Raw genomic sequence first — 16502 nt, forward strand, 5'->3', positions numbered from 1 at the left:
TTACTCCATGTGCCTGTTGCCCTGAGCTGGCATGAACAAACTCAGCAGGTTATTTGAATCCTACCAAAGTAACACAACTCTACTGAGCTCTCACAAAGACACTTACAAAGCATTCTGCTGCATCATCCATGAAGCCCAGCTGGAAGCGCTGCTCATCCTTGAAGCTCTCTGCCAGGGCGTGCCTCATGTTATCCGATGGGAGGGCTTTTTCCCGGCTGTGCTGGAACTGGGAGAAGATTGCCTAGGAAGAAGTGCAGTGTTAGTTTAGCTTCATTAACCACCTGGTTCTACACAAACACATCATTTCTTGCATAAATATGTGAAATATTTATGTTTATTGTGGTTATAGACCCAAAATTTAAAGACTCAAAATTTATGTCTTCAATTTACTACATTTGTATTCTGCTACCGATTCCTCTACGAGAGGTTATGGAACCAAACTAAACACTGAACCTGTAGAACAACAGCACACAAAATACAAAACTAGAAGTGATTGACTTGAGCTCCCAGAGGCAACACAAGCCCTGGTCTGTAATCACACAGCTTTTTGAATTTGGCCCCTGGAAGAGCAGTTGATTCATATGCATCTCATGTCTACAGATGGTGTGTATTTCTTAGGGCATAATGCAATACCACTCATGATTGAATAAATGTAATATTTACTGCTTAGGAGGGGAATATATCTTTATTAAAATTATGGATATGCAAAACCTCCCATAAATTAGATAGGATGCCAATAATCCTTGCTATGAAATTAGCTCACTGCTGAACCAATTCACACAACACAAGAGAAAAGGTCAATATCTGCAGTTCTGGAACATGATAATAAATTGCACTTGGTTTTTAATTCATTTCCCAGAAGAGAGAATTGGCTGCTACTTTTCCTTTTTGGCAGAGATACCCATCCAAGTGAGCTCATCATTTAGCAAGTAAAGGAGGTTGATTTTGAAAGAACTGAAAGTTAAAAGCTATTAAATTAATTACAGATTTGCAGATATTTAAAGGTATATTCCCCAGTCAAGAATTCTAAGTCAAACTTTAAGGAGAATTGAAGAGACTAAAGGAAAAGCCATGTAAAATATAAATAAGGATATGCATTCTTCACATAGGCTTCCTATGGTTAAAATCTGACAGATAGAAGGTGAAGATAAAACAGAGAAGCAAAGTTTCACTGCTAACAAAAAGTAGTGATTCAACCACGATGAATTCCAGGGTGTCTCTCAAGTATTTCATCTTCCCTCTCAAAACAAAAAGCATGGACTACTGACAAAAATTACAGCCACTGTCCCCATGTAAACATTCAAAATTAAGCTCTTGACAGATCTGCTTTGAAAACATTTATCACTTCTCATTTTGGCTGCTAGATTATTTTTTGTTATGCAACATAGCTTTAGATGTCCAGCTAAAAAAAACAAACAACCAGTACAGATAAGCAGGTGTGCAAATAGGTATGTTCAGTTTAGTGGCCTGTACAGTCCAAGTCCCAGAATTTAGTGGCTATGCTTTTAGTTTATAGGAGAGGCTGAAAGAACCTCCATTGTTAAACAGGTAGGAAGGGTTAAAATAACCCAAGACCACAAAAAAAAACCAAAACAACCCAACTCAATCAAAAAATCCACCCAAGTCGCACATAAGTCACTGTTTATCCTCACCCAGTGTATATATTGCATGGAAATTAACATGTCCAAGAACACAGAACAAACAGAATTACTCAACCATCATCTTAAAGAGCCAAGAAAGCAAAACCAGTAGTGTACAGAACAGCTGGGGACAGACAGTTCCAAATGAATTAACTACTCTTTTATGAGGTCAGTACATAGGTCATGGAGTTAAATATCACAACTACACTGTTAAAAAAATACCTCACTTCTAACCAACCCCAGAACCATGCAAAATTTCTTCTTCAAATGCAAGAAAATATTGTTCTTACAATCATCTGTTAAAAAACATTCTTAAAACTAAAATGCTTCTCTACACAAGAATGACTCGGTCACCCAAGGAGAGGCATGATAAAGACACAAATTAAAAAAAAAAAATTAAATTATTGTTCCCTCATTTTGAAATAGAGTTCTTTCAGAATTTTTATTTACCTTTAAAGCACAAAATATGCAGGCATCTCCTTGACACACGTGTCCAGTTAAACCTCTCAAACTTCGTCGAAATATGTCAAGTTGCCACAACACCTATAAAAATAAGAGGAAAATATGTAATCAGTTCTGAAGGGTCTTTGTTTAACACAACACACAGATTCTATTTATTTTTTAATTTCACATAAAATACAATTCTAATACCAATACTGCTGCAGGAAATGTGGGGTTTTTTCCATTAATTTGGTAAATTATGGAGGTGAAAATGAGAGTTTCACATTCTGCACTTAAAATTTAGCTCTGCCTTTGAATCTTTTTGAAACAATGTATTTTGGAGAAAAAGCTGAAGTACTGTCAAGGAAACAAGCAGCAATCTAAACACTAAACAGGGACTGTAGCAGTTTTCTTAAAACTCTATATAAGAATTAATTCTGTTATATTCTTATGGTGCTTTACCAAATGATTGCTGCAATACATTTGTTTTTCCACAGATCAAAATAATCCTGGTGCTTACACAGGTATGTTTCCACCTCTTATTTGTGTAAATACCCTGGAAAAAGGTAGTAACAGCTTGGCTACACCACACTGCTTTCAGTATCTAATGCCTTGGGTACACATGAAGTGAAGCAGTTCAGAAAGCTGTCCATTAAAAACATAAAAATAAAACCCCTAAAAATGAGTTGTCAAGAGGCACAGTAACACAACAGCTGCAAACCCAGGGGGAAAAGATATCTATAAATCTATATATAAATATATATATATATTTATATCTATATATGAAAGCTAAAATGAAGTAGGATGCATTGGAAAATCAAAGTCCAAAAGAAAACAAAGGAAAGGAACACATTCCTCCTTGTAAAAGGGCAGTCACCAACCATCTGCAACTGTCTGATAAACAGCACTGGATTGTGAAGTTGTAGGACTGTCTGAAACTAGAACTAAGAAATACTTAGGGCTTCATTTTAGGGCACCTAAGTGAAAATAGCAGAACTCCAGGAGAATATAGGTCGTGCTGCTCCCACTGGATGCAAAACAGCAAACACTCTAGTAAAACTACAGTACAATTTTATTTTAAATACATATAGGTACCATACATACCACATAGCTCTACCTCTCATATCTCCTGGGTTTAAATCCAAGCCAATTTTAAGTCTTCCAATTTTTAGGAAGTCTATGCCTCTATTAAGCCCTTCTCCAGTTTGAGAAATAATTCTGTACAATTTTAAAACATTCAGATCCAAAATCTGAGAATTACAAGAAGTACTTTGCTATAAGGAGAATTCCAAGTCACATTGTTTTGGTACCAAGTATATCTCCTACTTTAATTCCACAAATCTTTCCAAAGATTAGAATCAAAGCTCTCACTATGTGTGCATATTCTGATATTCCCCAGTATCACAGCCTCATGTGATAATTCTGAGAAAATGGGATTTTAATAGTGTCCCAGTCAAGTAGTAATGGTTGACCCACATAAAAAAAGTGTCATGTAAATTTTGGAAGTAATTTTACTATGTTTGACAGAAACATTACTTTTAAAATTCAAGCAGAAAAAGTTTTAACTCCTATATTTTCAAATTAAAAAAGCTAAGTTTTTAAGATATTCTTGATGCATGCAAATAAAATTTTGTACAAAATAAAGTATTAACACTCTCATTTCTTTACAGTTTAATGCTGAATAAAATGACCTTCTACAGTGTCTTGCTCCTACAATTGTCATTTATGTTTCCCAAACACATTTGGCAAAGTCTATGCAAGAAAAGTTTATAATAGATGAAGTTCTCTCACCTGAACAGCACTATTAAGAAAGCAGCTGTTTTGTCCAGGTTCATTTAATAAGCCTTTTGTAGGGGCCAAGGACAGAATGCTTCCAGGCTGATAAACTTTTCCAAGGTTACCCCCAGGTTTCCTTAGGAATTTCACCCATGCCATTATTTTTCAGAGTTTATGATCACAATGTTCACACTTAAATATTTAAGGATATGATGGGTGCAAGGCAAAGAAGGTGGTTCTACAAGAATATTTCTAAAGTCATGGCATTCCATTCAACTCTGTGTAGTAGTAACCATCCATGGGCTAAAGTCCATTTTCCATGAGCAGCTGTGAGCCATTCCTCAGGATCAGTCTCCCAGTAAAAATACAGCTGAACAAAGTTTTTAACCCTCAGTCTTTAAAAAATAAATAAATAAAAGTGTCCAGTTAAGGTTAAAACATATTAAAAGTAATTAGAATAAAAGTTCTTATTAAGCAAGTTGCACAGTAATTGACTTCTTCCAGGGATATCAATAAAATATTACTATAAATCATTAGCTGTATTATACTGAAAGTTTATATGGATGTATCTATATCACAGAACTGCAAAGTTCTTGTCAGGTGTTATACTCCTGTTCTCTCATCTTGTTCCATCTTCTTTTTGCATCTAACTGTAACCCATGAAATACATTCCAGTTTAGAAGACTCCATGTTTACTCATTCTCTTTCCAGTGAACCTGAAATAAGAAAAAAACCAGAAATTACAAAAAAATCCAAAACGTTAAAGAGCTTCTAGATTAGAAAAGAGATCACAGCTAGAACAACCTCTAAATCTAAAGGCAAGATGCAACAGATAGGAAAGTGGACAAGAAAAAAATCACCACCTAAAAATTGTTTTTAAGTCATAATTAAGTTATTTTATCTATCATAATTTACTATATTCTAATTTCTTACACATCCCTAAAGACCAAAATAAAATTGCTGTAAAGGTTCTCTAAATAACCAGCAACAGCTTATAAAAACCCCATATAATACATGAGTCAATCTTTGAATCTCCAAGCTAATAAAAACATTACCAAGAAATAAATCTTTTTATTCAACACTCAAAAAGCTAAGCTGGTTTTAATTTCAATTTTGTGGATGGATTGTCAGCTAGTACTCAGCTTTCAGAAGTTTGTACTGCCTACTAACACTACATAAATGTGTCCTTAACCTGGCTGCATTCTCAAAGCAACCAGAAAAACAGAGCTAGCAGCAATGCAAGAACATTGTGGTTGCTGCCACAATAACCAATTCCAAGATCTTGAAATCCCAACAATAAGGGTTGTCTCTCCAATTCTTGAATTAAGGTTAAATGAGTCCATTTCCAGAACATCCCCACAACCACATGTAAAGCCCAAGCCCTGATCCTCTCACAACAATGGATTATTCTGTCAGCTTGGCATTACTACACCACCCACACAAACATTTGAAAGAACAGCACAGAATGGAATAAATTTAAATAAACCAACACAATTGGGGTTGCCTGTGTGGGAAAGAAAGGAAAAAAAAATAGGGTGAAATTTGGGCCTCACATTTCAATGGAGATATTCACCTTAGATTTCCCGAGCATGTGAGATACTAAAGACATATCAGTATACTTCAAAACCTGCAGTTTCTAACTGTAGTTTTTTCCCCCTGTGTAAATTTACCAAGATTAATGAGGAGCATTAGAAAACAAAAATGAATTGTGTAGTTGGAACACAGTATAAACTGGAAGAGAATTTTGCTCAGCTCAGAACAAGCAACCCAACATTGACATAAAACCATTCCACAGCTCCCTAATACTGTACAGCTGGGATACACGGCTTTCAAAAATACCCACAGGAAATCTTGCACTCCTAAAACCCTTTATTTAAGGGAAACATTGGTTCTTGCTTGTATTTAAAATTCAAATCAATAACTGGAACCTAACCAAAAGTCTCTTTTGCCCCATGAATAATCAGATGAGTTGTGTTTGTTTACTGATGTTACTGTATCTCACCCGTAAGTAATTTGATTTAATAATACTGGAGATAGTAAGTGTGATTTGTGACAGCGCTGAGCAAGGAGTCTGAAATCCAGCTGGAAATTGACCTTGACAGAACATCATGTAGCAATTTTGTTTTTTTATGTTCACTTCAGTTAACTCAGAAAGAGGATAGGAAAAGAAAATGTAGCTGGAAATGTGTATCAGCTTCAGATCTTATTAGAAACACACACTCTGCTTTGGAAAGAAGAGTTCTTCCAGAACAATTTAGGATAATGACAAGAGCATTCATTTGCTAAGAACTTGTAGGAAGTCATTTTCTCTTGCATTTCAGGGATGCTCTGCAACTAACACTCCATGCACCAAGCATTTTGCTGTTGGGCTGGCTCTCAGGAAAAGTTATAATGATTCACTGCAAGAGTTCAATGAAAAATTGTTTCTGGATTAGCTCTGTGTTACTGTCCCATTGCATTAAAATGCTCCTGCTGAATTTCATATCCACAAAATTGTGAATACAAATAATTCCATCTATCACAATCTTATTCTAATAAATTGCTGAACATTAATTGCAGCTTTCATGTGTAGAAGTTCCAGTGCAAATTTTTTCTCCACTGCATCAAATGCTAAGGTGCATGGCTTCTCATCCATGACTAAGAGAGGCTTTGTAGATGAGCCTTCAAGTGGTGACAGAAGCAATGGGATTTATTTGTCATCCCATCTCTCCATAAGGTAAGGAAGTCTACAGTAGCATCTTTTTTTGATATTTACATAGGACAAATACATCAGTTTTGATTTAAAACAAAACAAAAACCAACAAGAACACTATTTCTCTGCTGACAAGCCTACCCCCATCACAGATGGCTCCACAAACCAGAGAAGCAATGTTGGATGGAGCTCTGAGCAGCCTGGTCTGGTTAAAGTTGTCCCTGCCCATGGCAGGGGGTTTGGAACACAATGATCCTTAAGGTCCCTTCCCACCCAAACATTCTGTGATTGAACCATACTGAGTCTTCAGTAAGTGCAACATTTCAGGAAAAGAGCTATACACACATGCTACAGAAGATTTTTAGCAGCTGAGAATTAAAAGAATACTCTTGGCCTTCAGACTACAGGAATTGATTGTGGACAACTGTTCTCAACCAAAGACACCAAACAAGGGCTGTAAGATCTCAAACCAATGTCTATTTACCAGCCAAACTCCTTCCACCTTGCCCAATTTCAGTCACTGTTCTTCAGCTACAGGTGATCTCATCAAGCACCTGGCTACCCTTAGCTGTGCAGCCTTACAGGAGAAAACACATGCCTGTCAAAAATTTCTGGCACTTGCTTTTACAGCTTCCAGAACAACAAATCCACTTGTCAGCAGAACTGCACCTTATCACCTGCTTGGTTGGTACACCCCAGCACGTAGCTGTGGCTGGCACAGACTCTTCAGTTTAAGAAGCACTGTAACTAAAGAAGCTTAGAAGTCAGCACAGCTGATATTTTGCCTAAACAATCACTTTCTACAAGCACACTTGGGTTTAAGCATCTCTGATATCCGTCGAGATAAAACTGATGAGATAAACAGTTGGCTCTGAGAACACTGGAACTACCAATGCCTGGGCTCCTGATAATTTTCTGCCTCATGGCAGAGTTCTTGCAGTTTTGTCCCCCAGCTGGGGCATAAGCCAACTCTGCTCCTCACTCACATCATCTTACAAGGTCTCTCTCTTCTAGCCAGCTGCCTCTTTTCATGGACTTTCTAAGTACATAATCATCTTTGAGGCTTCTATCCCTTCTGTCAAATTGAGTGGAAACCTGCCAACAAGTTCAAAAGTTGTTGACTGCTTCTATCCCAGAAATTTGGATGAAGAATAGTTATTTACATTTTCTCAGCTTCACTTTGCAACTATGCTCCGTGTGTTGAACAAATTACTAGTGGCAAACCTTTCTCATGTCCAGTGCTGGAGTTACTCTTGAGCCACACAGCATTTTGCTTCTCCTTGCAGTTCATGACTCTGTGCTGAGCCTGGCAGCCCCACCCAACAGTCTGACAACTCTGGGAAATCAATTCCTAAACTGATACAACAGGAATTTAGACACAAGACAGCTAAAATTGTGAAGGAAGAGCGATGAAATATATTGTGAGAGACTAAAGCTATGATGGGAAACCACTAAAATTCTCTGCAGTGAGCCAATATTACTAGGACTGGGGTTACTGTCTCCCCCTTAACAGAATGAAATTCATCTGAAATTCAACAACTTGCAGCTGCAAGAATTCAAGTGTTTTTCTCAGTTCAAAAGGTTGTCATTTAAAGTTGCCAGATTTTGTCAACAGAACAAAAATCTGATTTGTATTATGACAGTGCTGGAGGCTGTAATGATTTTTCCCTACATATGAAAAAAGAAATAAACAGTGAAGCTGCTTTTAAAATGTAGAAAGGACCAAAATTTCAAAGGAATAATCTCTTATACCCACCTCAGTGAGGCTGAATCATAATTTTTTGGCCCCTGCACAGAGATCCTGTCCCCTTCTACCTTTAGCCCCCCTGCTAAATGTATTTGTCAACAAATTCCATGCACCAGAAGATAGATGTAAATGCTTTTAGATGCACCAGACTTAGTCTCTGGAAATCATACTATTCACTTCAAAAGTGATCACAAACATTTGTTTACAGGAATGCAAATTCTCACTATTTTAAACATCAGAGAGAGAGAAAAACTTCATTAATAGCACTTACTTGCAACACATGTAAGAAGAAACAAGAACAATGCTACAGGAAAAGGCCAATACCAGTATATTACCACTGGCTGGTATTGGTCTGACACATTCTTTCTCCTTTGGTCACGGACTCAACAAGTCCCCAAGACACCAAAGGAGCATCAGAAAACCTTCCAAACAATCCCTGTAGATTTTCAACCCACTTTTTCTTTTTTCAAGATGTCTATTGTCTCTTCTTGAGCCCTTGCCCACTTAGCTGTCCCTCCTATGCCAAACCACAGCTCCTGCACGTCACAGCTCCCTGCATCCTTCCAGGATGGAGAATCAGAAGCATAGATGCTATCCCAGACAGCTTTTGTATAAGTGTACCATTTTTTGCTTTAAGCTGTTCCAATAAAAACTTTCCTGTTTGCATCAAAACCAAAACAACAGGTTCACAGCTCAGCCTCCCTCATCTATTACAAGGAGAGACCGACTTTAGAAATAGCTACAATGGGAACTCTGAGTAAAGATCTTGGAGAACACAAATTCCCAGCCCATGACACGGGCCAGCATTTACAGTGAATCATCGCACAGACACCACGGAGATTTTTGTTTCTCCCTCTGCCTACTGCTTTACATGCACTCAAAGGCTGCAGCTCCTCTTTCCCGAGCCTCGGGAAGATACATTCTATCTTCACAGCGATACTCACACTTGGCTTTTCATCTCAGATTAATTGCCCTTGCCTTTCAGTTGTTTGAGCTGTGCAGATGTTAGATCATTAACGGAGGTGCTAAACATCAAGCTCTGCTCTTCCTCAAAAAGCTTGCTGATTTCTTAAGTCAGCAGGAAAAGAATGATAAAAATGAGTTAGAAGGAATGGTAACGTGAGCATCATCTTTAAACCCACACATTTTATAGGCTTGACAAAAAAAGAGTTTGTATGTCTGAATCACTACACCTCATATATTTCTTCATTAACATATCCTGTACAGACCTTCCTACAAACATTTCACTCAGTCTACACATCTAAAAATCCTGATCCAGCCTCATCCCATCATCGTTTAAACTGGCCCCAGCAAACTCCAACTTGTTTCTGCTCAAACCACGAAGTTGTGAAGATTTCTGTGCATGGGTTTTGCTCCCATCACTACATCCCTCAGTGACCAAACTGTTTTACTCTATCAAGAGGCATAAACTAAGGAACAAATAAAAATAGTGCAAACACCCTGACACCCTCTGGGTAGCACAGCCAAATAATTTTGTCAGGAGCACATAATGCATACTGTATGGCCAAAAAATATTCTGCACTATCAAGGCTTGATATGAAAGACAAGCGCATATTTTTTGTGTTTTTACTGTCAACAACCCATGCTTCAAGAATAATAACTTTTTATACAAGTAATTTGATACTTAAAAAAAAATAAACAGTAAGTACCTCTTACTTTGCAACAATTTGTTAGGGGAAGAAATTATTATTTACGCTTTGACAAGGCAAATTTGTAGTCAGGTTATAACATGAGATGTCACTATTCTGACACCAAAAACCACCCTTTCATTCTATAAGAAAAGAGCAGGTAATCATAAAATCAGTCAAGGGATTTTCCATTGCCTTGGGGTGGAAGGAAGGTGCATCATCAATCAGGCACAATGCTGTTTGCACGCTTAGGTTGTTGTTCTTAAAATAATCCTAGTAGCTTCAAAGTTAAGAAAGCCTAAGTGGTTTGGTGTTTTTGATAGTGGGTTGCATGAGCAAAATAAAGCACTAACTAGAGATATGTAAAACTCACACTTATTTTGGGAAGAGAAAAATCCACATTGAGAGAACAAGCCACGGTTCCTCTGAAAAGCTGATTTTAAAATATTTGCATTGAAAATCAAAGTAAGTGATACAGGTAAACTTAGACCAGATGCTAAGCAGGTGATTTGCATGCATTTGCCTACATCTACCCACATGCCTCCGAAACTCCACCTGCACGACAACACACAGCAAACAACTCTGCCTCCAAAACGCTGCTAAACCGAATAAAATCTCCAGCAGCCCCACCACTACCTGTGCGGGCATTTCCTGTTCCAGGCAGCCGGGCTCTGGAAGCGCTGCTGGAGCGCTCGCTGCGGGCATGTGCGGCCGCGTTGAACATTAACCGCGCACCGCGCTCGCTCCGAGCCCGCTCCGCTCCGCCGGGCTCCGCCGGGCTCCGCCGGGCTCCGCGGCCCCTCCGCTTACACAACGCGCGGGGGCAGCGCCGGCCGCGGCCCCGGAGCCGCCGCTGACCCACACCCACGCACCCCGGCAGGGAATTAACCCCGGCCGCCCCTCCGCCCGCCGGCAGGAGAGGCGCCGCTCCCGTCCCCCGGCACTCCGCGCTCCCGTCCCCACCTCAGCCACGAACAACCTGCCCCAAGCCGACCCCTGCCCGCCGCAGCTCACCCCGTGCCCGACCCGCGGCTCAGCCCCTCTGCCAGCGCCGCCCGTGCCCGCCGACCCCCGGCTCACCGGGCTCCGCACGCAGCTCCTCTCCCGCCCCCTCCCGGCGGCGACTCCGGGCGCGGCCCCGCCCTCGCGGCAACTTTTGCTTCCCCCGCTTCCCGCTCCTCCTTCGCGCTCCCCTCCCCAAGCCCGGCGCCGCCGCGCCTGCGCAGTGTGGCGGCAGCCGGGACGCTTTCCCACAGCGGTATCCCGGATATTCCCGAGCCGGGGAGAGAGAGAGGGAGGGAGGGGGGAGAAGCGATTGGAGGCGCTGGCCGCGCCCTCGAGCGGCGCGCGTGCGCGGTGCGCGCGCGGGAAGGCGCGCGAGGCCGGGGGGCGCCTGAGGGGCAGGGCCGGGAGCGGGGCTCGGACCCCCGCCTCATGCCCGGGGAGCGGGGCTCGGATCCCCGCCTCATGCCCGGGGAGCGGGGCTCGGACCCCCGTGTCTTGCTCAGGGGTCGGGCTCGGATCCCTCAAGGTTCGGATCCCCGAGTCCCGCCCAGGGATCGTGCAGGGGCAGCCGCGGCGAGGTGAGAGCCCCTCACAACCCCGCTCGCCCCCGCCTGGCACTGTTCGAGGCCGCAGGCGACCCCTCGGTTTGAAGGGCGCAGCGGGTGCCCCTCAGGTGCCCCTCAGGTGCTCAGGTTTGGAGTTCAGACCCATTAAAGCGAGCGCGGCTCTTGTTTTTTCCAGCAATTGTTTCCCAGTTCTCATTCCAGGATATCTGGCTGTGCGCGTTGGCTTTCCTTGAGGTGCCCACGGAATAGCGCTGGCACAGGGTGGCTTGTGAGACAAATCCCACACAAGTGTACATCCCCCTCAGAGCTGCGTTTGACTTCCATGCGGCCCAGAAAAATCCAAAGATTGTTATTTTATCTCTCACCTGCCCCAGAGTCACTGTCCCAAAGTCGTGTTCCCTCCGATTTTTATCTGGTCTATTATGTTGGCCAGGGAGTGGTGTTTCCTTTTGTTATTTGAGATATGAGTTCCGTATCCACAAATGCTCGCATTTCTAGTTGCTCGAGTAGCTTTTATATTCCATTATAATGATCTTTTTCCTGGATAAACATGTAAATTTCACTAACACATTTCATTTCTAGATTAGCAATGGTATTTTAGGTGCTACCACACCCAACATCAGTCCTTGGCGCATGCTGATGGATACAACTTGTTTTTTTCTCTTGCAATTGCCGTTCTCATAGCCTTCTAGGAATGGAAAAGTGCTTCTACGTCTAAGAGCATGTTCAGTTTTCCAACAGCATCTTGTGCAACAGTAAATAAAATAATTTCCCTGTAAAGTTCCCTTTCTGCATCCACTTTAGGTCACCCAGATTGTAAAATGTATGGAATACAAGGCACTGTATCAAATTACCTTACCGCCTTAAATGCGATGGTTTTGTTGTTCTTGTATCCATTTTTAAAAATGGGTACATTTTCCTCAGATTACTTTTTGCTACTGTTTCTTCCATCACATTGCTAGTGTAAAAACCCCACTAGCAGAGCGGTTTTAGCAGGCTCACTCTCCAATGTTTTCCAACAACTTCTAGATTTGGTGATTCTTCAGCCAGATTTTCATTTTCCACACTTTTATCTGACATATACAGAGATAACCAGATAGATAGATCAATAGATAGATAACCACATTTTTCAGTGATTTGTGGAGTCATGTTCACAAATTGAAATTACTACAGGATTTGTATAAAAGGATTTTATATAACCAGATGCTTTTTAATTTTTGAAAGAAATATCATATTTGCTTGTCTCTTGTTTTCTCAAAATTTTCCCAGAATTTGTGATTTTTTAAAGGAAATTGTATATCTGATCCCTTGTTCTAAGATTCATACAGTATCCTGGCACCACTTCTTTGTGTAGTTCTTTCTTAGCTGTTTATTGAGAAGTTCTCACTAGAAAATTAGGGGTAAAAACATACTGAAAGTCAGTGTGCTAACATGGCAATTAAAAATCTAATTTTGTGTTCGTGCATCTTGTTATTGTACACTTATGAAATCACTCTGCTTATTGTTTTGGGTAGTGTCAGTTCAGTGCTTGATCCCTGCATTTCTTCTTTGCAAACAATCAAGCAAAGGCATCTGTGTGTCCCAAAGTGGGATTATGACCTCATTTTGATATTTTTGCTTTCCCTGAACTCTGCTTTTCATGTTTGCCTCTGCCCTTTCTTCAGCATGGATTTTTCACCACTAATCTTTAGAAGTCCCTTTGGATTTATATTGGTTTCTTTTGTTCCTTTTTTTTTTCCTCTCTCAGAGTAAGTGTGGTCTGTGAGCTTTAATTATAGTATATTTTAAGATTCTCTAGCAGTGAATCTTAACAGAGCCTTCCACACACAGTTCAGGCAGAGAGTGACACAGGTGCAGCACAGGAAGCCCTAAATGAGGTAGCAGAAGAATTTTAAAATTAGAATAAATGGTTCACAAAACAATGCTACCAGGGCAAATGATTTCCTGCTGCCTTTTGTGGCAGTGCAGGATATGTGCTAGGCATGGTGCAGAAGAATGTTTCTGTGGCTTGATGAGCACACTTTGGTATTATTAGTAATTGTTACACTGGAGAGCTGATGCAGAGCTGGAAAGGTGCAAAACTTGGAGGAGAGGGGTTGAAGGAGAGGTGTTCAGAATGTGACACAAAACACCAAGCTGGGAAGGAAAAGAGGCAGAACTTACCCAGATCCATAGACACCTCCAGGGCATTGAGGGTTTGCATGTGCCCATTGCAGGGTAAAACACATTTATGGATAGCTACATGCCAAAAGAAAGTCTTAACATAGTTAGGAGACATCAGAATGTTCAAAGGTCATTGCATTAAGTATTTTTCCTCAATGTTGCAGGCATCACACCTCGTTTTCATCAATGGCTGAGCTAGATCTGTGTTTTACAGATGCACACAAGGGTTTATTTTGGTGTTACAATTTTCCTGTTCCAGGGTCATCTCTAGTAAATAAATTCTGACTTCTTCCTCTGAAATAATGATATTGTGTCCTCTTTTTTTTTTTTTTTTTTTTTTTTTTTTTTTTTTACCATGCATTTTTTAGTGAACATTTTCATACCTGTAGCTGTACTGGAGCACCTGTTCTCTAATTTCTTTCAAATTTCTTCCTAATGCTTGGGAAGATGTTTACAACAACCTTTTCAATCAACTGCTATCCTCTTCATGTTCAAATGTTTCATAAAACATTATGTCTGCTCTAATTCTTCTTGGAGGGGTAGAATACTAAAGTATTTGGGGTTTTTTGAAAAATAATTGAACAATGTTTTATTGAGTCATTGATTTTGTCATTGTTGCTCTTGCCTTCTGTATAGATCTCTTTCTTCATGGGCTGTTAATCATGTGAAACCAGCTTTGTGCATTTAACAGGAACTGTGTCTGTACTTACTGGAGTATTTTGCAAAAAGCAAATTAGAAAACTGTTTTTAAGGTCTGAGGCAGAAGATTTCACAAGCCCATGCAGGATTTATTGTGTGCTTTATTAGTTACATCTCCCTTTTTAAGTGTTTTCACTACATTCAGTTCAGCATTACACTGTATTGCCTGTTATGGTCCAGTCTGTTTTACTGACATATCCTAAACAATTTTTATGTAATTGAGTGTAAGACACTTATGAGATAATGCTATTTTAATTGAAAAACATATTTAATTCCAGTGGAACTGCTGTGGTGCTGTTGTGAAGTAATTACTGAGCTCTGAAGAGTGTTTGAGGTTGTGCTACTCTTCTCAGAAGAAAAAAGGATAAAGAGAATCATTCTTCTAGAAGAAAATGTAATTTGAAAGATTCCAGGTACACTATTCTGCATAGGCTGTAGCAGGATAAAGTTTCATTAAGTAAGGTAAGGGTTACTTCAGAATATGGGATTTTCCACATTCTCTAATGTTCTCTGATATTGTCAGATCATATGTTTAAACAGTTCTACCTGCAGAGGAGAAAAACAAAAATTCAAATTCTAAGATGTTCTTGCAGTTGCTTGTCTTCAGGAGCAGTGCTTTTTCATTCAGTGACTCGCTCAGTGCTCTGCATAATTCTGCAAGAGTTAAGGAAAACAGCCTTGGTAGGATGGAGTGCCATAAAGGTGGAGGAGAGCCAGAGAAAAGGTAAATAGTATTTTTATTATTTGTGACATCAAATAGCAATCATATGCATTTGCCATGGATTCTGAAGGGAAGCCCCAACAACACTTTAGCCCAAGTTCTCTAGGCTGTATACTCAGCTGCATTGCCACAAAAAGATTCAAAACAAGAGCAGAACAAATGAAAAATATATCTTCAGCTTGCAGAAAGCTATGAGGGTGTGTTTTCTTATGGGGAACTTTATTTAACTGCATTCCAGTGCTCACATCTTCCCTACCATGAACACCTTGTTCCCACAACTTTTCTTTTAAACACTCTCTTGCAGTGTTTTCCTCATGTAGTCTATAGCAAGCAGTCACATGAAGCTTACTCATCCGATTGATCTCATTCCCACATCCTGCATAGAGCCTAAAATTTATACATGTAAATTGAGCACATTAGAAGGCATGAATGAAAGAAGAAGAAAATGGATCCTGACTGGAAAAAAATCACTGGCTTTTTCATCTTAAAAGCTCCAAGTGAAGCTTCAAGAACAATGAGAGTGTGGTTTATTTTAGCTAGGTTAAAAAAAACCTGCCTAGCATTTCTGGTCAAGTTTGATCTTTTTCGTCCTCCTCTCACTTAGCTGTGGGCACTTTCATAGAGAATAGCCATCTTTTTTAAACTTTTCTTCCTGTAGATGCAGGAATAAAAACAAGATATTTGGCTCTTATTCATTGTAAATTAGCCTGACTACAATTTTTCCTGGTAGCTTTCAAGGGCTACAATGTTCAGTGGGGTGGCAAAAGCAATTTCCTTGAAGTCATCTAGAATTTCACCCTGAGTAAAAGAAACATTGGTTTGCATTCTTCTCCAGACTTTTTGATGATAATGGCCCTGTAACAAGGTCTCTGTGTTCTTGATTTTTTTTCATCTTTAGGAACAAGGAAAAGGGTGGGGGTTGTGTAAATCTTGCAACTAAATATTTTTCCTCTTGGATAATCCAATTTCCAGTCCAATAATCTACTTCTGTGGAACAACAACACAACTGAAATCCTTTCCTATTTTAGGCTATTCTGTTTTTAAAGTTAGTTGCTGAAACAGTCAAAGTATATATCTGACAACTATTTAAAATTGTGTCCTCCTCTGGAGGCTCTTAGAAAAATAAAGTTTTTATGATGATCTTTCTGTTGCATCAGTCTTCAACAATCCTTTCAAGTTTCCAGGTCTCATTTATTGCTTCCTCCTAGCATATAAACCAATAAGAATGGATGTCTGCAACAGAAAAAGAAAAGAAAGAAACATCTGATTCGTACAGACAAGTCCTGTGGTTGAATTGAACTTTCAGGGTGAAACCCAACACGAAGTAGAATGAAAAGAGAAGAATTTAGTGAGTATAAAATTAGAACTAATATAGTGGCTGACATTACACAATATATAATCTG

General features: G+C 39.9%; 1 protein-coding gene across 4 annotated transcripts in view; it reads right to left on the reverse strand.

The window, feature by feature from the left end:
* USP53 (ubiquitin specific peptidase 53) overlaps positions 1 to 11222 on the reverse strand; it is a 28381-nt gene extending 17159 nt beyond the window's left edge. The window contains exons 1-4 of one of the 4 annotated variants that reach the window (XM_079307127.1): positions 11026 to 11222; positions 3873 to 4573; positions 2091 to 2183; positions 107 to 241 (exon numbers count right to left, since the gene is read on the reverse strand). In XM_079307127.1, the coding sequence (XP_079163253.1) occupies positions 107 to 241; positions 2091 to 2183; positions 3873 to 4016 (372 nt within the window). In that variant the 5' untranslated portion in view covers positions 4017 to 4573; positions 11026 to 11222. Of the gene's footprint in view, positions 1 to 106; positions 242 to 2090; positions 2184 to 3872; positions 4574 to 9242; positions 9949 to 10318; positions 10541 to 10959 lie in introns of those variants that run through there. The other 3 variants (XM_079307124.1, XM_079307126.1, XM_079307125.1) reach the window with 3 other exon arrangements.
* Positions 11223 to 16502: the final 5280 nt, after the last annotated feature.

This window comes from Erithacus rubecula (assembly GCF_903797595.1).
Source record: "Erithacus rubecula genome assembly, chromosome: 5".
Taxonomy (NCBI): Eukaryota; Metazoa; Chordata; class Aves; order Passeriformes; family Muscicapidae; genus Erithacus; species Erithacus rubecula.